Source organism: Geotrypetes seraphini, chromosome 19 (genome assembly GCF_902459505.1).
Source record: "Geotrypetes seraphini chromosome 19, aGeoSer1.1, whole genome shotgun sequence".
Classification (NCBI taxonomy): Eukaryota; Metazoa; Chordata; class Amphibia; order Gymnophiona; family Dermophiidae; genus Geotrypetes; species Geotrypetes seraphini.
The window spans coordinates 2,185,590-2,208,904 of record NC_047102.1 but is presented as its reverse complement, the minus strand read 5'-3'; the positions used below and the strand labels follow the sequence as shown (position 1 = coordinate 2,208,904).

Sequence of the window (23,315 nt, the reverse complement as noted above, 5' to 3'; positions counted from 1 at the left end):
AATAGGATAATTGCTGTGCTAGTGAGAAATATTTGGTATAAACATAGCTTTTATGCAAGAAAGTATGCAAATATTTTGGGGTTTTGTTTTATATTTTTATCCTTCCATTGGGCAGAAGTTAATTACTTTGGATTTGGTATTTCCAATCTTTTATTCTGCTGGTCAAAATGTGGTTTTAAATAGCCTTCTCTTTTATTCAGTACATAGCAACACTCTACTGTATTCCATACAGTATGGCAAGACTTGACCTCTAGAAAAAATATAGGCCCCCTTTTATCAAGCTGTGTTATGGTAGAAAGTCCGCTCATAGAATCTCTATGCGTGTCGGAGCTTTTACTACAGTGGCCCACAATAAAAACCCCTAACATCTTGATAATAGGGGGCCTTTATATTTTTAATGCTACACACTTCTTATGTCCAACTTATTTTTTTAGATTCCTCATTTTGATCTCTTTGCCAATTGTTACAATAGTAGTAAAACAAATGATGTGAAAATCTGTAACACTGTAAACATCATCTGTTTGTTTGGGGTACTGAGGAAGCTTGCCTTTGTTATGGATGCTCTGTGGAGGCAAAAACTCTGGACAGCTCTCTAAAATCTTAATTCTTAGAGATGATGTCTGAAGTCAATATCGTCAGCTCCAAGGAGGCACATGAGAAGCTAATGGGAACATACAGTATGAGCAATGTTTGGAAACCAGGAGAAAATGCAGAAGAAATGAAAAATCTAGAAATAGTAATAAGAGAGAGAAGCACTGCAACAGAAACTGGAGTATGTGGAAAAGAGTTGAGAATACCCATTTGAGATGATTGAATTTTCTAAGTCTCCTTTGGTTGCTGGCCATAAATATTTTTGTGAGATCTTGGCTGTCCCATCCAATAATATGCCACCTATGGTAAGAGTTCAATATATATGAACTGGCGATACTCAAAGTTCTTCCATCCTTTTGGGAGAAGTAAAACTATCCCCATATTCCTTAGATTTAGCAACTTTTATTGAGTGTTCTCTAGAAGCTATAATTGGAAGAATAGGCTTTTGGTGCTCTGGAACATGGCAGAGCCTATATTTTGTGACGTTATCATTTGCATGAGTGATTTTCTTGTATTCAGTATTCGTATTTTTCCTGATTTTGCTCAGGTGATACACAAGTAACCTTTAAGCAGAGTGTCCTTTCATTAGGTGTCACCTTTTCTTCTGAAATTTCCTGCTAGATATATAACTTCCAATTATAAAAATGATCTTTTCTTTGAGCCTAAGCAATTGCTAAACTTTTTGGTGGCTACAGTAATGATTTGAGGATGGAGCCTTTTATGATACCCCACAAGTGGTGTAGATGGAGAAGAGGAAGTATATGACATCTTCATATGAGTGAGAGGAAAATTGCTGCAAAATCAATATAGTATTGAAGTGAGATGGGAGAGAGAATATTGTGTTTAATTCTGGTTGCTGTATCTCAAAAATGATGTAGTGGAATTAGAAAAGCTCAATGATGAGCGACCAAAATGATAAAGGTGATGGAACTCCTCTCACATGAGGAAAGGTTAAAGAGGTTCTACCTCTGGTAAAACACTTCACTTTTAAAAAAATTGGAAAGGGTTGTATACTCTATTATTAACTAGTTCTAAAACGTGCTTTTATTTTTTAATGGAGACTAAGCCAGACCCTGCTCTGCCTGCCAGAAACTATCTCTACCAACAGGTTCAAGATTACAAAACTGTAGAACTATAAAAAGCTATTATCCTATGGAGACTAGCTAAGTAAAGTTTGTTCATTTAAGATCTAAACTGTCTATAGAGCAAAATAATGTATACTTACCCAAAAATATGCCTTCTACTCTTCTCCTCTCAGTAAGAAAATAGTGGTAAGTTAAAGACCTATAGTTTACCTGTTATAGGCAGTAGAATGCTTTTTTGTTCGGGGGGGAGGGCAAAATTTCTGCCCCAGACCCTACCCCCCTAATAGTACTAAGTGTAATATCATCTTTTCCATTCATTTTCATAAATACACACAATACTGTATAATCTTATTAACCCAAGCACTAAAAACTGGTACTGTAATAATAATACAATCCCCAAAGATCTGAACCTACAACGGTAAAGACAAATGCATCACCAGCTAAATCCTTCAATAAGGATAAAATATATATAAAGAAATTCAAAAAATCAAAAGATCAGTCAAGAGGCACTATTCAGTACGAGCCTGTATGAACCCTTATGTTGACCAATGGCTCCGGACAGGTATTTATTGAGTGACAAGCACTTTAGATTGGAATCTAAATAAATCCTGCCCCGTACATCATCATGCCATTTATGGAATATAATAAACAAACTGGTGAAACTATCAAGTGCATGAACGTTATCAAAGAGGTGCCAGAAGGGGAAAGTATAAAATGTAAGGTGATAAAAGAAAAAACCCTTCCGGAAGAACACTCACGAAAAATTCAAACCAAAACCAAAAGTAAACTGAGAACTAACAACACACAATGGTTAACCAGAAAATTAAACTACACAAAGCACACTGTATGCTTCTCAACGTTCATTCCTACCAGAACACCTGGCCTTGGTCACACATGCAGAACACATCCCTGTGCAAATACGGAACCACAAACTAAAAGTGCTAATATATACAAACAAAACACTAAGATGCAAGTCTTTCCATGCAGTACAACCCCAGAGAAATAGAAACAAATGCATTTCTTCCTGAACAGTGCAAAATATAGACAGCAGCTGTAAATTCTCAAAACTGATACATTTCAATCACTAAATTGAAAATAAAATCATTTCCCCTACCCTTTGTTGTCTGGTAATTTTATTTTTCTAACCATCTTTTCCCAGTCTCTGGCTGCACTTCCTTCTGTCTGTGCTCTTAACTGTGTATCTAGGGCCATCTTATCCATTTACTGTTTTTCTCTCCTTCACATTTTGCCCTACATCCATCTTTAGCATTAACTTTTAACATTCAACTTTCTTCCATTTTTCTGCTTTCTTCTCAAAATTGATCTACTTTTCTATGTCTTCCCTTCCCATCCATGTGTACCATCTCTTCCCTCTTTCTTCTCCCCTATTTCCATCTATCCATAAGAAGAATTTCTTCTCATCTCTTCCCTGCCACTCCCATTGCTGTGCACCATCTCATCCCTCTCTCTCCCTCTCCTGTGGTCAGACATCTCTATCTTCATCCTTTCCCCTCCTATGGTCTGGTATCTTTCTCCTCTCCCTTCTGTGGTCTGGCATCTCTCTCTCCTTTCCTCCCTCTTCCTGTGGTCTAACATCTTTCTCCTTCATGCAGTCTGACATGGCTTTCCCTTCCATTCCATGGACTAGCATCTCTTTCTCCCCTCCTTCCGTCACCATTCTCTGGAATCTGATCTCTCTCCCTTCGAGTCATATCTCTCTCTTGTGTAACATTTCTCCTTCCCTCCTGTCCAACAATTCTTCCTTTTTCTTCCTTTCCCCATATATGCCATCTCTTTCCCTCCCTTTCTAACACCTAACCCATGCAGCATCTGTTGTTCCCTACCTTCCCAAAGCCTTTCCATTCTAAGCAATATCTGTCCTTCCCTCATTCCCAGCCCCCCCACTCCTCTCAGCTGGATCCTGTGGTACAACCTGTCCCCTACTGCTTCCCCACCGCTGTAATTTAAAATCTTCAGGCAGTCGATAGCATCACAAAGCAAGCATCCTGCCATCGGCCTGCCCCGGAAGTGCTGTCTTCGTTGTGTCGCCGGCTGCCAGAAGATTTTAAATTACAGCAGCAGGGAAGGTGGTAGGTGGGGGAGGCGGAAGAGCTATACTTCCGGTTGCCAATTTTTGAGGAGGCCATGGTTCCTGTGGCCTCCCCCGTTCTGATGCCTACGGTACCTGTTGACTGTTTTAATTAAATACATATGCAGTGGAAGCAGAGAATACATAAAAGTAGGGACAGACATTAACCCTATCCTCTGCAAGACAGAAGTGAATACTTAAATTCCCCCAAACAACTTAAAACATCCTAATTTAATGTTGCCTGTAGTTTCATTCGTAATTTTATTATGTCTGCTTGGAATCATGCTCTTGAAGCATAATATCATATTTCATCTTTTTCAAAGTGATCTTTAATAGTTCAATTATAGAATTTCTTGTTTTTGCTCATCAACCTTTAGGCCATTTTAAATGCTTGTGGATGCAAACATTCTGTTTATGAATGAAAACAAAACCAAATAAACGTTAGGGATTGCACAAGTGCTTGCTATAATAGGTACAAATTCCATTGCTAGTTTAACAAGTTTACAAGCATGCAAGCTAGTTGGAAAGTTGTAGTTTATCTAGATCAGGGGTAGGGAACTCTGGTCCTCGAGAGCCGTATTCCAGTCGGGTTTTCAGGATTTCCCCAATAAATAAAGGTCAGCAAACTGGCCTTTGAGTTGAAAAGGATCAAGACACATTTAACATTTGCTTTCTACAGTATGATGGATGTTGCCCTGCACAATTTGCTCTAAAATATCAGTTTTTAAAATTTGTTTTAAAATCTGGAGGTGATTTGTTTAGATGTGTGTGACAGCAGAACAGGTTGTTTTAAAAAAAAAAAAAAAAGGTAGATTAATTGTGAATAGCTATTTGCATTAATCTGCTTTCAATATATTGCATGTAGTATTTGAGAGAAAGGTTATTAGGTATAATCATGACTTAAGTGGGTGTTAGAAAGCACATCTGTGCAATTTATGGCCTGGAAATTTCAGCGCATATTAAGCTATGCAAGTTGTAAACTGAGTCCAACCATGAACTTCAGTTGGCAGGAAAAAGACTCCATATGTTTCGCAGAAGAAAAGAGATCCTGCTTTCCATTTCATTGTAAGATACTACAAAGTCAATTCCCACGTTTTGCATTGTTCTTTGGAACTGTATCCGGTTGAAGTTCTCTCTGAACTTCCATAAATTGCAGCATATTTGTAAACATGTAGGACAGTGTCTCGCAAGCTTTGCACTAAACTGGCGGCCACAGCTTGAAGGCATCCAGAAGTATGCGGACATCGATGCGATGATGCCACACACATGCATGACATCACATGTGCGAAGGGCTTCCTGATGGGGCGCTGGAAGGGGCACGTCCTGTTGACAGTCAACCGGCACTAGCGCCTCTCCTCGTCCCACTGGGAATCTTACCCGCAGCACCTGTTTGCGACACACTGATGTAGGGGTTGATATTGAAAAGGGTTTAAATGAGCATTCTTATGCAATATGTCTAGTAGTCCTGAATGCGTCTGAACCTGCAAGTTGCTTGCAGAATGCTGCCAATCATCTTTCAACTCTGCCCCTTCCCGGGGAGCTGCTGCCCCCTCCTGCCAAGCGATGTCTCCATTTCTTTGGAGCATCATGTCATGGTAATCTACAACCAAAACCCACAAGCAACCTTAGATAATTTCAGTTTTAACCCGTTTTAAGACCTCAGCGGTGCAAACTGTGTTCATTAGCACTAAAATCTGACGGCATAACTAAGGGGAAATATCTTGATAAAGCCCCCTGGGCGAAACATAGCCTATGTTGGATGAAGATCCCCTGCTATGCTTCATAAAAGAGATGAGTATTGGAATTAAATAAAACTATATATATATAAAATTATAAAGATGAAGATTTTGGTGAATGAAATTTACACACAGTTTGCACCGCTGAGGTCTTAAAACGGATTAAAACTGAAAATATCTAAGGTTGCTTGTGTGTTCTGATATCAGATAATAAAACCTTAGAAAAATATTGTTTTATTGTCTAATATATTTGTGCAACTTACAACCAAACCAGGGTGGCTCAAAAGGCATTTTAGGTTTAGTTAAATCTGTCACTTGCTACTTAGGATCACACTGGCTTCCCATACCCCTCCAAAAAAAATAAAAAAGTCCCTGACATTTACTCATCCCAGGCTTATTAGAACTTCCTATGGCCTTTTCAGGCTGCAGTATTCTTGTGCCATTTGTTCAGGCTTCATAAATTCCACTGTGGACCCAGCTTCAAAAGCTGGGAGGAGAGAAACCCTTTCTACTTTATCCCCAAGGAGTGGGATTAGGTATAGTTTATAGACAGTCCTTTGCTTATTGTGCAATACCGTAGCCCGCTCACAGGGGGCTTTCGGTGTGCAGTGGAGGTCAGAATTAAGTGAGAGTTCACTAAGAATAAGGCAATTGCAAGATACTAGAGCCAAAAGGCAGAAGAGGTAGTTTAAGGCAACTTCCCAGGGACATGGAGGTCACCACAATGTAGGAACAGGAAATCATCACTCCAGGAAAATTTCAACTCTATTTGGCAGCTCAACAGAATCTATCAGGGGTTCTTAATCTTGAACAGTGAACCTCTTTCGTCCCTTTCTCAATCACTAGAGACTCTGGCAGCTACATATGTTGCCGTTAGCCAGTAATCGTACTAACTGCTAACATCACTAAAATTGAAGCAGTGCATGGTATCTTCACTGTCTAGGAAGTTTCAATAAATTGTCTCTTCCACATCTTGTTTGATGTCTTCCTGCACCCATGGAGGGTGAACCCCTAAAAATATAAAGAAGTAGTCAGCTCAATTATATAATAATAACTTTATTCTTCTATACCGCCATAGTCAGATGACTTCTAAGCGGTTCACATCGAAGAGGGTTGGACATTCAGCGAATTACAGAAAGCAAATGGTGAAGGTAGAACATATTACACGAGGAATAGACAGAAGGAAAAAATAAATTTAGTGTGGCTTCTGATTCTTAGATGAATCGGTCAAACAGTACGGTTTTAATTACTTTCCGGAAGGCGCCGTAGGTCAGCCTGGCTCTGTTGATGTAGTTACCCAGTCAGGACTGCTGTTTGCTTGCTTGGAACATGAAAGATCTGTCCAAAAAGGATTTGTATTTACAGCCAGTGACCTTGAGTATGCAAATGTGTTGCAGTTTCGGGTTGACCGTGTGGGGTTGTGGAAGAAGATAGGAAGGCGCTAGTCCCCAGGCCTGCTTGAAACAAATTGGATTGGATTGGATTTTGATAAAGATGCCTTAAACATACTTCAAAAGCATCAACTGTCACCTGTTCGGAAAATGTGGTTCTGTACAGAACAAATCCACCCTTTTGAAGAAAGTTCGTATTTGCTTGAATGTGCCTGTACTGAAGTCTGTTCTTCAATGATATTTACACTTTATATATACATAATAAAACACTTTATATAAAATAACACAAGCTGCAAATCAAAATTTAAGCCTGGTACAGGCCTTAACACCTTGTGTTATAACATATTGATGAGTCTTGATTGATTACATTTCGGTATTTCTTCATGTGTTCCTTTTCTCCTAACAGTACTTAATATATATCTTAGCAGATTTAATAATTTGAAATCACAACAGGTTTTGGATATAAATTGTTTAGAACAGAGAAAAAAAACTTCACAGAGGAATAAGGAGTAAAAACAGCTGTGATTTTTCTTTATTATGGATTCTATAGTCTGATCTCATAATTTAGTTGATCTTGTAACTTTTTTTGTTTGTTTGTTTTAGAATTTTTGTGTCCTGTAGATATGTTAAAAAAAAGCCCAGATGATTGAAATTACAAAAAGAAGTAAGTGACTTTTTGTCACTTTACTTAGTTTAAGTTGGAAGAAAAAACATTAATCTTAGATCAAATCCCTAGGCTATGTTAAGAAAAAAATATATCTACCAAGGTGCTTATATACTCTCTCTGATAAACAGGCATTTAATTAAAAAAAAAAAAAAGCCCTTGAAATGCAAAATAAAGCACCCAGTTAAGCACTTTCCATTTTGTTTGTTAACCTTGTTAACGGGTTTCTTCTTTTTGGCATGGCAGTTTCCATCTGTTCTGCCGGAATCAGTTGTTTGACTACATTGAGGAGAGGCCTAGTGGTAGAACTGCTCTCTCGGCACCCTGAGGTTGCGGGTTCGAATCCCAGTGCTACTCCTGGTGACCCCCAGGCAAGTCCACTGCCCTAGTTAAAAAAACAACAACAAACAAACAAGCCTGTACATATGTAAACTGCTTTGAATGTGTAACCACAATAAAGTGGTATACAAGGCACATTCCTTTTCCACCACATATTTGTAGCTACAGTCTCAGCACCCTGAGGTTGTGGGTTCAAACCCTGCACTGCTCCCTGTGACCCTGCGCGAGTCACTTAATCCTCCACTGCCCCAGGTGCATTAGATAGATTGTGAGACCACCGGGACAGACAGGGAAAAATGCAGTCTACTTGTCCCAATCCCTTTCCCTTATCCAGGTTTGATTTTGTTGCTTTTCTAGACATTTTCTAGGCGGAGACAGCCCAACATATCTGAACAACCACCTCATCCAAACCACCTCAAGCAGACATAGGAAAACTCACACTCCATTCACACACCCTCCAATCAAAGAAGTTAATGGAAAAAACGATATGATGGCCTCCTAGCCACTCAAGCTGCAAAACTAGACAACCAAATCTCCAACCCCAGACTACAAGATGTTCAGAAAAAAAATAAAGACTATACTCTTCAAGAAATCCCCGAAAAAGTCTTAATTCCACAAATTCCTTCCTTCTTCCCACTAACTTCCCAACTCCCTGAAACTACCTGATCCCCTCTCTATTATTTTCTGGAAATGACCAGCTATCTTCTTTTGTAATCCACCTTCTATAACTCTTTTGTAACCCGCCTTGAACCGCAAGGTAATGGCGGAATAGAAATCTCTAATGTACTGTAATTTTATGTCAGATGTGAGTAGATTCATTAATGAGATATGTTCTTATCTTTTTTCATTGTGTGCCATTTTTTATTATCACATATTTTTAACATTGTGAAGTAACTTATGTGTATGTTATGTTTTTATTTCTCAGTGTCTATTTTATTCAAAACTCTAAGACTCCTGAGGCAGGCTTTCAGCCGAAACATGGCCTGTGTCGAATCACAATGCTCTTCTTATCTGGTTCCTTTTTTTTTATAAATCTTTATTCATTTTAAATTTTACAACAAGTGTACAGAAAATCATTCATATAATATACAATTCCACTTGAATTTCTACAATTCTCAGAGAAAAAAGTTTAATCCCTCCCCACCCCACATATAACAATCTTTATATTAGATATCCCATAATATAATAATTACATCTTTTCCATTTAACCTTAAGAAAACTAAAACCCACCCACCCTCCCTATACCATCTATATTAAAAAGGGGAAAATACTGATTATTCTTATCTGGTTCCTAATAAATCCCTTTTGGACTGCTCTGCTCTTTGTATTGGCTTCCAATTGTGCAGAGGCAGGCATTCCCTTTTTTTGAGGGGGGGGAGGTTGACTTGGGTTTACCTCGCTAATATCTGCCACATAGTAAAATGCAATTTTATAAAAGGACTCCAATATCATTTAGTTATTTCTGATTCAAATTTATCAAGCAGGATAGGGTAGCAAAATGTGGTAAGCAATTTTTTCTCTCTAGAAGTCTAAAGGTTATATATAAACTTACTGTTGGATGAGTAACAAAATCAAACTGAATTTCAATCTGAAAATGTGTCAGACTTGTTATGCCTATGAAATGAGATAATTGTGTTAGGGAAAACAAACATTAACACAGAGCACATGTGTGGCACTCACTTATACAACAAGACAGTCAGTGAAGGAAAAAAATGCAAAGCAATTGCACTTCTAGATATTAGCCCAGTGGTTTAATACGGACTGTGAGCTCCTGACTTGCTGTTATCAAAATTCAAAATGGTTCTGCTAAGGGTCTACGATCAGCTGGTAAGGTTTTGAATTTTGGTCCCAGCTCTTGCCTGACATTTGCTTGGTTAAAGGTAAGGAGGAGGCTAAGGACTCGGAGGGACCTAAGCTCTGGAAAACTCATATTGGAGCAGCTTACACTCACACTTGGGCTGCACTGAAATCATGGTTAATGCTTTATTTTTGATACTGCCTTTTGTTGATTATATAAAAAACTCCCAGCATTTAGCAAAACAAAGGACTATAAAGATAAAGTATTGGAAAGGGCAGGGTCTTAATGGGAGAGCTGTGGTGATCTCAACGTCGAGGAGTGGCCTCTGAGCTTGCAAGTTCAATCCCAGGAACCACAGTAAGATTAGGTGAATCTCTTCATGAAAAGGCGAGTAATACATCAAAATAAATAAACACATTTGTAGTGTGTTATGAATCTTATTGTCTCTTTTCAGGCTTAGGGTGATGATGTCAAGCTTTTTGACGAGTTCCAATTGCGCAGTTTCACACTGAGGTGTCCCTTTCAGGTTCATTTATAGGTGTAGTGATAACCTAAAGGTCACATAGGGAATGTCCTGGAGGGTTGAAATATTTTCCTACTGGTTTTGAATTTTGGATACTTTGGGGTCATTTGGTTCTTTTGCTCCAGTATTTAAAGAGGAACCTAAGGATTTGCCTTAAGGAGAGTTCATTCTAGTTCATGTTTATATTTTAAGGCATTTGTTAGCCTATGCATCACACCTACCCCAAAACTATGAATCTGTTGACTAAACTTTACTTAAATTCATAGGCAAGCATGAAGAAATCTGGGCTCTATAATATATGGCTAACGAGATCCAACACCAGGAAAACTAACACCTGGTTGGCAAATATTTACTTTGGTCAAAATTTTAGGATTGGCAGAGTAGCTCTCTCAATTTGGAGAGGAAGGCTAGACTTGATGTAAACAAGAAATCTCCATTATTTAAGATAGTGAATTAGGTCTTAAGTAATCTATTTTTTCTTTTTCTACATCAGTGTATCCTAGATATGACTTTTGGAGCAGGGGGCCATACTGAAGGTATTCTACAGCAGACTCCTGGTGTTAAAATCTACGCATTGGACAGAGATCCTACCGCATACAAACTAGCTGAGAAGCTTTCACTCTCGTACCCGTAAGTACTATAAGACATAGTCAGTTTAAATGGACCATATATCAACCATACGGTCCTGCATTAGAGGAAAGGGATGGGGACTTGGTTACCGCCTTTGTGTAGTTTTACAACCACACTTCAAGCATTTTCTCTATCTGTCCTGGTGGGCAGTAGGGAATTAAGTGACTTGTCCAGGGTCATAAGGAGTGTATAAGGAAAGGCCACTTTGTATTTTATTGATCATGTTTGTAGGATATAGCATTTTTCAGGTTTTCCTTAAAACTAGTGCTAGAGAAATATCCAATTTTTCATCTGTCTCTGTAAGGCATTACTCACTGAGGACCCCTTTTACAAGGCCGCAGTAATGATTCTCCTGTGGCAAATGCACCAAAGCCATTAGGAATTGAATGGGCTTTGTCTTTGCAGCTCTGGGACTCACTACTGCGGCTTTGTAAAAAGGGCCCTAAATAAAGCAAACAGTTGATCATAATTTCTGGGTCTATTGAAGGCAATTTGTCATTTTCCCATAGACAAAAGTCAAGGTATTCTGGTCATACTGCCAGTTATAACTTAGAATACAGATCATATGTCTCTTTGGCATGCTGCAGGTACATAAATGAGTAGAAGTCCTGGCAGAAATGCAGGTATTCATGTAGTCTTCATTTTAATGAGGGCTTTGGGAGAGGCTGGCCATCCTCCCTGTGCCCTCAAATGCCTAGAAGCACTTTTACAGTCCTTTCTGGTTGAATATTTGTAATTTATTGTGCAATTATGTATGTTACTTGACTTTTTGTCAATAAGTCTGCTATTTATTAAATCTTTAGAAGTTCTTGGTGTATCTAACCAATATTAATTAAGCAGTGCAAATTTGAAAGCCCGTAGGTTCAAGATAGTTCCTAGAATTGAGAGTAGGTCTCTTTCTTCTAGTCTACTCTTGTAATCTACCCAGAGTCAATAGTGTAGAATAGAAAACTGTTAAGATAACGAGCCTAGAGAAAACACATACACATCTACAAATTTCCAGTGAAACTGCCTTCAGCTATTATACTTCCCTATAGCCCTTTCCCTGATTCTTCGCTCTCTCTCGTGCTCACCCCTCTTTGTTTTTTTTACCATGTAAACCACCTTGAAGCCATTTTGTGGCCTTCTGTGGTATATTGAGAACATATAAATAAACATATAAGGGGAAGGGTGTGTCGGATCCAAAACAGAGCTAGTGCAAGGTGTGAGGCCTTGAGAATCTCTATGTGGAAAAAGCCTGCATCAATGTGATTTAGAGATGTGAATGTGGTAATTGAATTGAGATGAAGAACCTTCTTTGACTAACAACCTTCAAATGGCTTGCTTACTGCAATGGCTACTCATATTGGAGTAGCTACTAAAAACCATTGACATATGTGCTAATCCGTTGCAGTCATCAAAAAGTATATTTATGTATTAATTTTCATAGTCTCTTCCAGTCAGATCTGATTTAGTTTCTCTTTTTTTTCCATCAGTACAAATCTTATTTCTGTGGGCAGAATTGGGCAAACCACCAGGCTGTGACATATGTGAAGCAGTCTTTTACTATGCAAGACATTTAGGAACTGTTATAGCTCTTACTGGCCCACTCTGTTTTCCCAGCTGTTATGAGAAATGCTTTCATTAGCATGCCACGTTCTATTGGAGTATTCCCTATTTTTGTATGACTGACTCCCACCTAAAGAAATGCTTTGGCTGGTATATACGTTTAGGCCAAGAGAGCAGAGGTAGGAACTGGAAACTTGGATTATTGGTCGTAGTGAGAGTTGGCTTTCTTATTTAAGTCAGGAGCTTGTTTGCAGACATTTATACTTTTAACCTTTTGTGTTTTATGTTAATGATCATCTTTTTCTCTCACATCTACCTCTCTTATCTCATATACTTCCTGGTTTTGATTTTGGTTTAAAAAATTTACCGAAGGATAACTATCAGCAGCAGATATCAATAAAAGGCCTGATCCAAATTAACCCAAAAAGGGAAAAAACAAACAAACCTAAATCCACCATGAAAGGTCAACTCAAAAGTAAATATAAAGTGTAATGGTATAAACTCACATCTAATTGTAGAATAAAAACATGATAATTAAAATTTTATTTGGAAATTGTAAAGACAAAACTGGGGGGAAATGACCAATGAATATTGGGATAGATAGAAACAATGTGCAGTAGTAAAACAACTAGTGATGCTCCAATGAAACCTTAAAAAAAAATAAATCCAACATGAAATATTAGCTCAGAATAAATGTCATAAAGGAACTCCATGGTGAGAGTCAACCAGCTAGATGTGCAGTGTACAGCAACTTATAGTGCAGGAAATATCGACTGAACAGTATTTGGGGCTAATATTACTTGCCTGGGGGAGGGAGGTTTGCTATGGAAGCGTTATCCTGCTAGCGTGCAGAGTTCATGCAGGAGCACTTGGCACATCATATAACAGGCAGCAATGCAAACATTAGAGGGAGGGACTTGTATACAGCCTTTGTGTAGCTTTACAACCGCACTCAAAGTGGTTTACATACAGGTACTTCAAACATTTTCCCCGTCTGCCCCAGTGGGCTCGCAATCTATCTAATGTACCTGGGGCAGTGGAGGAGTGCCAGGGTTTGAACCCACAACCTCAGGGTGCTGAGGGTGTAACTCTAACCACTACAGAAGGGACACTGATCAGACCACTGTGTGGACGCATACGTTTAAATAAAAGAAAAAGTCCTTTGTAAGAGAGCATATACTAGATCCCAGCACAGCCCGTGATATGTACTGGAGGATAATTTTTTTAAAAAACATAGAAATATGATATGTGCTCTAACCACTACACCATGCAAATAGGCTTAGTGCTTGGGGAAGTCCCACATTAAAATGTGCTAAGCCCATTTTCTAATGCAAATTACTAAAAGGGCCCCTAAATAACTTGGTTGCATCAAAATAGAAATTATATATAAATATATAATAGTCAACAAAAGTAATAAAAAAAATTGAACTTCATCACATCTTCATAGATTTTCTAGATATGTCTAGCTTTTGACGGAAAGGCATGATTACACTGGAGTCTTAGCTTAGAGACAGGATTTTTTTTGGGAATGGTTTACCAATAGATATAACACTGAAAGGATGCTAGCTAAACAGAAATAAATCAGAACAACTAAAACCCTACATTTTTGAAGAGTAATGTATTTGTAAATCATGTTTACTTTTCCTTACTTGAATTTTAAAAACATGTATAAATGGAAATATGTATAAAATTATCTTGTACTTACTGTGACTTTTTTAATGAATAGAAGGGCATTAGTTCTACAAAGTTTCTGATTCTTGTATCCCGCAGATGTCAGCTAGGAATCATTGCGGCCTACATAATATTAGAATTGATACTGAGGTGTGTAGACATCACACAATTGACTGCATTAGAGTAGGTCAGTGCAGTGAAGAGAATAGATGTGTTTTCCTGAATTGGATGCAAGTGGGAAGTTGACGTAGGCTGCTAGGGAGTCTTTTCCAGATTTTGGGGCCTTGGAATTTGAAGGTGTGCGTGTCTATGAATTTATCTCCCTTTACAGATGCACAATCATGTGCATTGTACAATACTGAAATAAAATATTTTAATAGGAAAATAATATATTTGTGGAAGATGTACTTTTTCTTTAATAAGAAAAAAATGGGTCAGGTCCTGTTAGTTATTCAGTGTGTAGGTGGGAATCCTTTGACGTGCTTGCTGGGGAAACCTCTAACTTGGGAATTGCTGCTGAGACTCCAGGAAAAAAAAAGAATAAAATTCTGTCAGTAGCAATATATATATTACAAATAAACCTTTTCACACCCACAGAAAGAACAAGGTTAGAAAGGTGCCTGAAATCTTGCAATTAACCAATATCATTGCAAGCTTTTGAGAAGCCTACGCAGAGCCTACACACAGAAGACAATATGTTCTTTTTAATATAAAAAAAAATCATACCCCAGAAGGAAATCTTAATAAAAGATGTTAGTACAATTATGCAAAATATAGAATCTCATATTATCACATGTGCATATTTAATTTTGAAAAATGTCTTATATAGTGAGACAGTATTTATTCCAGACGGAGATCTTTTTCTGTTTTAGTTAAGATATATATTAATTGCTTTAGAGTATGAGAGGAAAGAATAATGCTATAAAACATGTGAAGCTAGATTTTGCTTCGGTTGTCTAGGTAGGAAAAGACTTCTTAGTCTGGCTAGGCAGAGTTTTCTGAGTATTTTATAAAAGGCTCGCTGAATGCAGGATACAGAAAATTCTGTATAGGTCGCTCAAAGTTGGGTACTTGCAATTTTGATTATGGATAAACTAATTGAGTAATAAGGTGACAATCATTGGCATTAAGAAATACTAATTGGCTGTCATTAGTTGTTATGTGCAGATCTGCCTTATGCCACTATTCTATTACATGAGCTCCTAAATTATCTCATCTGCAACTCACAAGTGGGTCAAGACATTCCCAGAGTTATAGAATACAGTACTGTCATTTCTGTGCCTAAATGCCCTTAGTTGGCCTTTGGTAGGAGACTGAAGTTAGATCAACATGACAGAACATATACGGAAGCCTGAATTAATACGAGAAAGCCAACATGGATTTAGTCAAGGGAAATCTTGCCTGTACTGCATTTCTTTGAAGGGGTGAATGAACATATCTAAGAAAAATAACAATTTAAATTAAATAATTAAATTATATAGAGCATTTATATTTGGGCAGACTGAATGGATCATTTGTTACTTAAAGATGAGCCGGTTGATATTGTGTATTCGGATTTTGACAAAGTACCTCATGAAAGACTTCTGAGTCATGGGATAGGAGGTAATGTCCTTTTATGGATTGAGAACTGGTCTTCAAAGTTCTGAGAAACCCTTTGCTTTGTCTACCTGCTCTCAACTTCCTTCACTCCTTGAATCACATGACCAGTTAAAGAATGATCCTTTTCAATCTGTTGGGGACTGAAACATTTTTACCCCTCATCTCATCTTCACTGCCTCTTTTCGCTACCTTCGCTCGTGTCCCTCTGCTTTCCAGACTGAGCCACAACCAATTGGATAAGACAATGAAGCCATCGGCACAGTGCGCAGCGGCCGCTAAGAGAGCGAATAGAATGCTAGGTATAATCAAGAAGGGTATTACAAGCAGAACGAAAGAAGTTATCCTGCTGTTGTATCCAGCGATGGTGCATCCGCATCTGCATCCAATATTGGTCGCCGTACCTTAAGAAGGATATGGCGATACTCGAGAGGGTTCAGAGGAGAGCGATACGTACGATAAAGGGTATAGAAAACCTTTCATACACTGAGAGAGTGGAGAAACTGGGGCTTTTTTCCCTGGAGAAGAGGAGAATTAGAGGGGATATGATAGAGACTTACAAGATCATGAAGAGCATAGAGAAAGTAGAGAGGGACAGGTCCTTCAAACTTTCGAAAACTACAAGAATGAGAGGGCATTCGGAAAAGCTGAAAGGAGAAAGATTCAAAACCAATGCTAGGAAGTTTTTCTTCACCCAACGGGTGGTGGACACCTGGAATGCGCTCCCAGAGGGCGTGATAGGACAGAGTACGGTACTAGGGTTCAAGAAGGGATTGGACAATTTTCTGAAGGAAAAGGGGATAGAGGGGTACAGATAGAGGACTACTACACAGGTCCTAGACCTGATGGGCCGCCTCGCGAGCGGACTGCTGGGCACGATGGACCTCTGGTCTGACCCAGCAGAGGCACTTCTTATGTTCTTATGTTCTTCCTAGTTTCCCTTTCCCTTCCACTGTTATGACTTCCTTACTTCCCTTCCTGCTGATATCAACCATCCCCAATCTTTCCCTTCTCCCCAAGCCACTGTGAACCTTAACACTTCACTCTTCAAACCATCTCCCTTCCTCTTTATCTGCTCTAAAGATCCTATAGTTTCTTCCTCTCATTCGGTCATACCCTCTCTCCCTGCATGCACCTCACCCACTTTGCAGCAGCAGGTGCCTCCTCACCTCCCCTCCCCTCACCCATACCTTCCTCCTCCTCTTCCTCCTCTTGCTTTCTGCTGGGGACATCAACCCCAATCCTGGTCCTCCCAACCAACTCCCACCCTACTCTTATGGTCCACCTTACTCCTATAGGCCAACCCGCAATACCACCAACCTTATTTCTATTCCTCTTCTCCCACCCTCCTCTTCTCTTGTGCCTTATGGAATGACCGCTCCATTCCCAACAAGCTTGCCTACATACATGACCTCTTCATCTCTCGATCTGTCCACTTGCTTGCACTAACAGCCACCTGGATTTGCCCTGATGACTGTACCTCAGCTGCTGCCCTGTGTCATGAAGGCTACCTTTTCTCCCACACACCTCACCTGGTTGGTCAAGGAGGAGGCGTGGGGCTAATACTACTCACTGTCTTGCAGATTTCAACCCCTTTTCCCATCACCATCTCAATGCTCAATGCCTTTGAAGTCCTTTCCATCCGACTTTTTGCTCCCCTACCTCTCCAAGTAGCAGTCATCTACCGACCCCCGATACGTCCCACTTTTCCTTCCTCACCAACTTTGAATCCTGGCTCCTCCAATCTCACAGGAATCCTGGCTCACTCCCTGCATCTGCTACCTGTGCTCATGTGCCCATTATGCTGAACGTTTCTGGCTTAAATCCCGTGCGCACACTGACTTCATACACTTCAAATTCATGCTGACATTATTTCAGTCTGCCCTCTTGCTGGCCAAACAAGAATACTATATCCACTTAACCACTTCTCTTAGCTCCAGTCTGTTTACCACACTAAACTCCCTACTCAAAGCATCCTTGCCGCCTATCCCCCCTTCAATTTCTCCCCAGATAATGGCAGAGTTCTTCTACAATAAGATTCAGAAGATTCACCTTGAACTCTCAACCAGGCTGCTTCCCTCTCCCCTCCCACCATCTGCCCCTTTTACTGACCTCCCCTCAACACCTGCCACCCTCTCTTCTTTCTCTGAGGAGGAAACTACACATCTTTTCTCATCCTCCAAACCTACTACCTGCTCCTCCGATCCGATTCCCACTCACCTACTCTGTGCTGTCTCGTCCTCTGTCATCCCTTCTGTCTGTCACATCCTCAACCTATCGCTCTCCACTGCAACTGTCCCTGATGCCTTCAAACATGCCATTGTCACAGCCCTCCTCAAGAAACTCCCATTGGACCCCACTTGTCCCTCCAACTATCGCCCCATCTCCCTTCTCCCTTTCTTAACCAAGTTATTTGAACATGCTGTTCACCGCCATTGCCTGGACTTCCTCTCATCCTATGCTATTCTGGATTTGCTTCAGTCAGGCTTTCGCCCGCTGCATTCCACAGAAACTGGCCTTACTAAAGTTTCCAATGATCCTTCTGGATCTGTCTGCCGCCTTTGATACTGTTGATCACCGCCTACTTCTTGATACGCTGTTCTTGTTGGGATTCCAGGGTTCTGCCCTCTCCTGGTTTTCTTCCTATCTCTCCCATTGCGTGATTGGTGTACCTCAAGGCTCTATCCTGGAACCGCTCCTTTTCTCAATCTATACTTGCTCACTTGGAACGCTGACCTTCAGTCTGTCCCAGTATGGCAGTTCTTATGTTCTTATGCGCTGCATAGGCAGCAGAGATTCTGTGCGCTGTCCCCTGAATGGAGGATATCCGGAGAAGAATCCGAGCTGAACAAGGTGGAGGCCGAGACCTACTTCTATCATGCCCATGCCCAATTGGCAGAAGGCACTATGTTCCCCCACCAGAGACAGGTCTGTGTCACAGATACTGGGTGCTACAGACTAAACGCAGGGACAAAGCTGCCAAAAAGGCCTGAACTGACATCTGTGTGCACAGGTGACAGTATGCTAAGCAATCCACTGTACAGTCAAGCAGAACCAGGAGGAGGAGCTACACCCTGCCATAGAAACATAGAAATATGACGGCAGATAAAGGCCAAATGGCCCATCTAATCTGCCCATCTGCAATAACCATTATCTCTTTCTCTCTTTAAGAGATCCCACGTGCCTATCCCAGGCCCTCTTGAATTCAGACACAGTCTGTTTCCACCACCTCTCCCGGGAGACTGTCAGCAAAATAGCTCTCTCACCCAGAGGAGAGGCACAAAGGAGCTCAGAGGAACACCATTCCCTACCCTGAGAAGGAGCTAGATGAAATATTCAGGAATAGCTGAGCTGTAACCTCCAAGACTGGACCTACAAAGCAAAGGCATAAGGAGACCCTATCCTTCTTCCAAGCCATGACTGCTAAAGGAAAGTTATCCTACTTCCTGAGAAGAAGCCAAGTCAAACTGCTCGAAAAACTGCCAGGTACCACCTGAAAGGTCGTTGGAGTTCACCCTCCGGGGGAATAGGTTATGCTGCCCCCCATGCAATGAGGTGCACAGAATGCTTAATAGCACTAGGGGAAGAGACCCTTGATAGGAGCCAGCAGATTGCCCCAATTGAAGGGAGGGAAACAGCACAGAGAGAAAACATGGTACTCCAAATGGAGCCCAAAGCGCCTATCACCCTCCCTCCCAGCTGTGAAGCCTGACCAAAATAAAGGGGCACCAGAGGCCCAGACTCGATATCTCCCCAACTGCACCCAGTTTTGTTTTTTTAACACAAACCTAGGAAATAGGGTTGTGTGTCATGTCTAAAAACCCAGAGACCAAACCACTTCTCCTCAATCCTTATTTTTGTCTTGATTATATGGTCATGCACTAATGTTAGCATTAGCAAAAAAAATTAGGAGGTGCTGTGGGCTCTCACATTAAGGGCGCTAACCAGTTAGCGAATCCATGCCTATTCACCCGCAATCAGATGGCAAAACGCTTTAGCACGTCCTGTGTTCAGCAATTTTTGCAGTATTAGCACACATTAGTGCCTAAAGGAGCTAATTACAAGGGTCCCTGTGTTTTGTATGGTAGACAATAGAGGGTTACAAGTCTTGCCTATGATCGTAAAGAGCTGGTATCTTTGTTTTCAAGAGGATTCTTGAAAAATTGTATGGAGAATTGGACAAAAATAGAACAAGAAAAAAATGTGCATGCTTTTTTGCTTTGAAAATTGCAAGAAAGAGCATTAAAAAACCCAACCTCTGACTTTATCCCAGTATGAACAATTAGAACATACATAACTGCCATTCTGTAGTTAGAAAAAGTTTATCATTTATTTTTGTAATTGTTTTTCTAAGAAGCCTCATATGATAAATATTTTTTGCCTTAATAAAAATTGAATTTGAGATTTACATCGGCTTCATGTTTTTTTTGCTAAGAATAAATTCTGCTAGCATCCACCCACTTGCCCAACTGATCATATTAGGATCCTGAACAACTGTGCTTACTTATTGGATTTTTCTGAGTCACCTCACTTTAATTAAGCAGCTTTGACTAGAAAGAATCCACCAACAGCAATGAAGTCCAGAGTGACTATGGACTTAACTCCACTAAGTTCCAATGAAATTATAAAACCCCCCAGCCCCCTCATTATCCCCCAAGGGAACAGGTTGATGTGACTGCTTGCATGCTATACGAGCCCTGCAGGTCAGCCTATTCCTCTTCTGCCTAAGCTACAATGGCTGTTGTCCAGTCCCCAATACATGCACAAATCTCGTATTCAATTCAAACACTCTAGAGCGCAAATATCTAACTTAGGCTTACACCATCGGCAATCTGAGGATCTGGCAATCTGGAATAGCTAACACCTAATGGCTGAACAAAGACGTACACTGATAGGGCTAGTCTCAGTTAGGGCGCTGGTCTTTGACCAGAGGGCCACCGCGTGAGCGGACTGCTGGGCATGATGGACCACTGGTCTGACACAGCAGTGGCAATTCTTATGTTATGTCCCACAGCACAACTGGCAATTCACTTTTTTCTCCTTATAAGAACATAAGAAGTTGCTCCCGCTGAGTCAGACCAGAGGTCCATCTTGCTCAGTGGTCCGCTCCCGCGGCGGCCCATCAGGCCTAGTGCCTGAACAGTGGTCCCTGATTAATTTTGTAACTTACCTCTAATCCCATCCCTATAATCTACCTCTACTCTTATCTTATATTCTACTTGTTACAATATTTCACCATAAACACCTTATTAGGATTATTAACTTTACTTTTTTTAATATAAATGATTCATGATTTTTTTTAACTTAGCTTGCACTGCAAATTCAGATACTTTCCCCCTCTCTCCGACGCGTTTTGAGTTCTTCAGGGATGGGGCAGACTATAAGCATTGACCATTTCAAAATGCGGCAGATCAGCAGTAGCTCTTTTGGAAATTGATGTCCTAAGTCTCATTCTGTGAGTAAAGAAACTAATAATTTTTTATATCTATATATTTGTAATTGATTTGCATCAGATTTTGCACAACTTAATAAAACGCTTAACAATTGAACTCGCTCTGTATATTGTGCCCCATTTCACTCTCCTTCCCCAAAGCAAGCGGTCAGCACAACAAAGAGAAAATGATGTAGCACTGTGACTCAGGTTCCAACCAGTCTCTTATATGCCACATCGGCAAACCATTACCCAGTCTTTCTCTCATACCCCTCTCCCAGCCGTCACCCAGTCTAATCTAATCTGGAATTTCTAATGTGATAGCCAACTGCTGCATTAGCTTAGTAAATGGTCCCCCAAAATAACAATCTACTATATTAACCTGTTCAAATTGTGCGACTGTTATGTTTTCAGCTAAATTGTCAAATAACTACAGTCGTCAAGGCCGTTTTAGGAACTTATCCTCATGTGCATGTTGTAGCCACATGAATATGCTGATTTCAGAAAGTTGCTTTACACATAAAGGTCTCCATCATGCCCATATTTTGAGGGGGTGTATTTAGGATGTGGCTTAGAAGGCACCAAGATCTACATATACTCTACATTCCCCATTTCCTCATGAGTTTGACACCTTCTCAGAGGCATCGTTAGGTTCTTTTTTGTTTTAAAAATGTTTTCTGGCTAGGATTGTACTTGAGTGATTAAGGGGCCAAACTTCTTAATCCCATAAATTTTATATCCGCCTCCAAAATAAAGCCAAGTTATAAGTTTTAAGCCTGTGTACTTAATTGATGACGATTTCATATATTGATTTATAAAATGGGGTAGCTTCAGGTATGAAGTCACTGTGCTGAGACCTCCATATGGAGGCTTCTTCCAGTTCATTTTTTCAACATTTATATTTTATAAAATGGCTGCGCCTGCACTTGCTTGCAAACAACACGTGCAGTCCTGCAGGTATTGTAGGATGGCTCTGCAGAGCCTTTTGTAAAATACTTCTGCAACTGAGCATGTCCTAACCCTGGTCCTGCGTGTACCTTATCTTAATCTGTTTGCTGAAAGCCCATTACTTTCAGAAGGCTTTTTCGGAGTTCCCAGTCACTTGATTTGTTGGTCTTTTTGACCCAGGGGTTATGAAAGATATGGGGGGAGATCACCGGTTTTTACTTTTCTTTCCCTTTATTAATGGCATTCCTTTCTAATCTTGAATTTTTATTGTTTGTACCTGCTTGAATGGACTCTGTGTCCCTAAGAGGTTAAGCAAACCTAATAAACCTGAACCTCATTCTGCTCTGTACGCTTTGTTTAAAAAAGGACTTCATATCAGGATTCATCTTTTGTAGTCTTTCATTTGAAAAGTTTTTCATGTTTGCTAGTATCCTGTGCTTGCCAGTGTAATCTTATTAAATACACAATTTATGCATCAAAGTGTTTCTGGGCATGTTTAGATTGTGTTTACCTTCTGTAGTTCATTCATCCCATTTGTTGTACTAGTGCCAGCCTTCGAATTATGGGACCCCCAAGTGAGATGAGTCATCCTGGCCCCACTGTTACTGAAAGATTTTGTGAACATGGTTAGTTTGACAATTTTCATTCTAAAAAAGATGTGATCTTTTATTCAGGTGCATGAGGATCTCTAGCTTTTTAATAATTTGAAGCTCCATTTTCATAATATACACAGAGAATTTCTCAAATGTTCTGGATAACATTTTTATGTATTGTCTCTGAAGGTGGTTTACAGAAGATGATAACATAACAGAAGAATTGATTTCTAGGCCGCCATTACCATAAAGTTCAATGCTACGATACATAAATCAATGTGAAAAATATATTAGTATTAAGAGCTAAGAAATTTAATAAACAAGAAAGTCTTAAGTTGTTTCCTGTAATGAAGGTAAGAAATGGATGATGATGATGAAGCCACTTGAAATCCTTGTCCCATAAAGCAATTTGAAAAGTGAGGGTGTTATCATGAGATCTTTTGTACCTACAGCCCTTGGATGGAGGAAAACCAAAAAAGACTTTGGCAATGTGTGAGTGTTGCATAGAGCAATAGCAAAACCACTCAGGTAGGAAGGAACCAAATCCATTAATACCTTATAATAAAGACATCCCAATTTAAAAAGAATCCATGCCTCCACAGGCAGCCAATGCAAGTCACGATAACAGTGTGTGATGTGATCGTATTTCCTCAGTCCATAAATGAACCTAATCGCAGTATTC

At 39.9% G+C, this 23,315-nt stretch overlaps 1 protein-coding gene across 1 annotated transcript in view; it reads left to right on the top strand.

The window, feature by feature from the left end:
* The window catches only part of METTL15 (methyltransferase like 15), a 62,654-nt gene that overhangs the window by 15,471 nt on the left and 23,868 nt on the right, over positions 1 to 23,315 (top strand). The window contains exon 3 of the mRNA XM_033928429.1: positions 10,710 to 10,846. Coding sequence (XP_033784320.1) covers positions 10,710 to 10,846 — 137 coding nt within the window. The remainder of the gene's footprint in view (positions 1 to 10,709; positions 10,847 to 23,315) is intronic.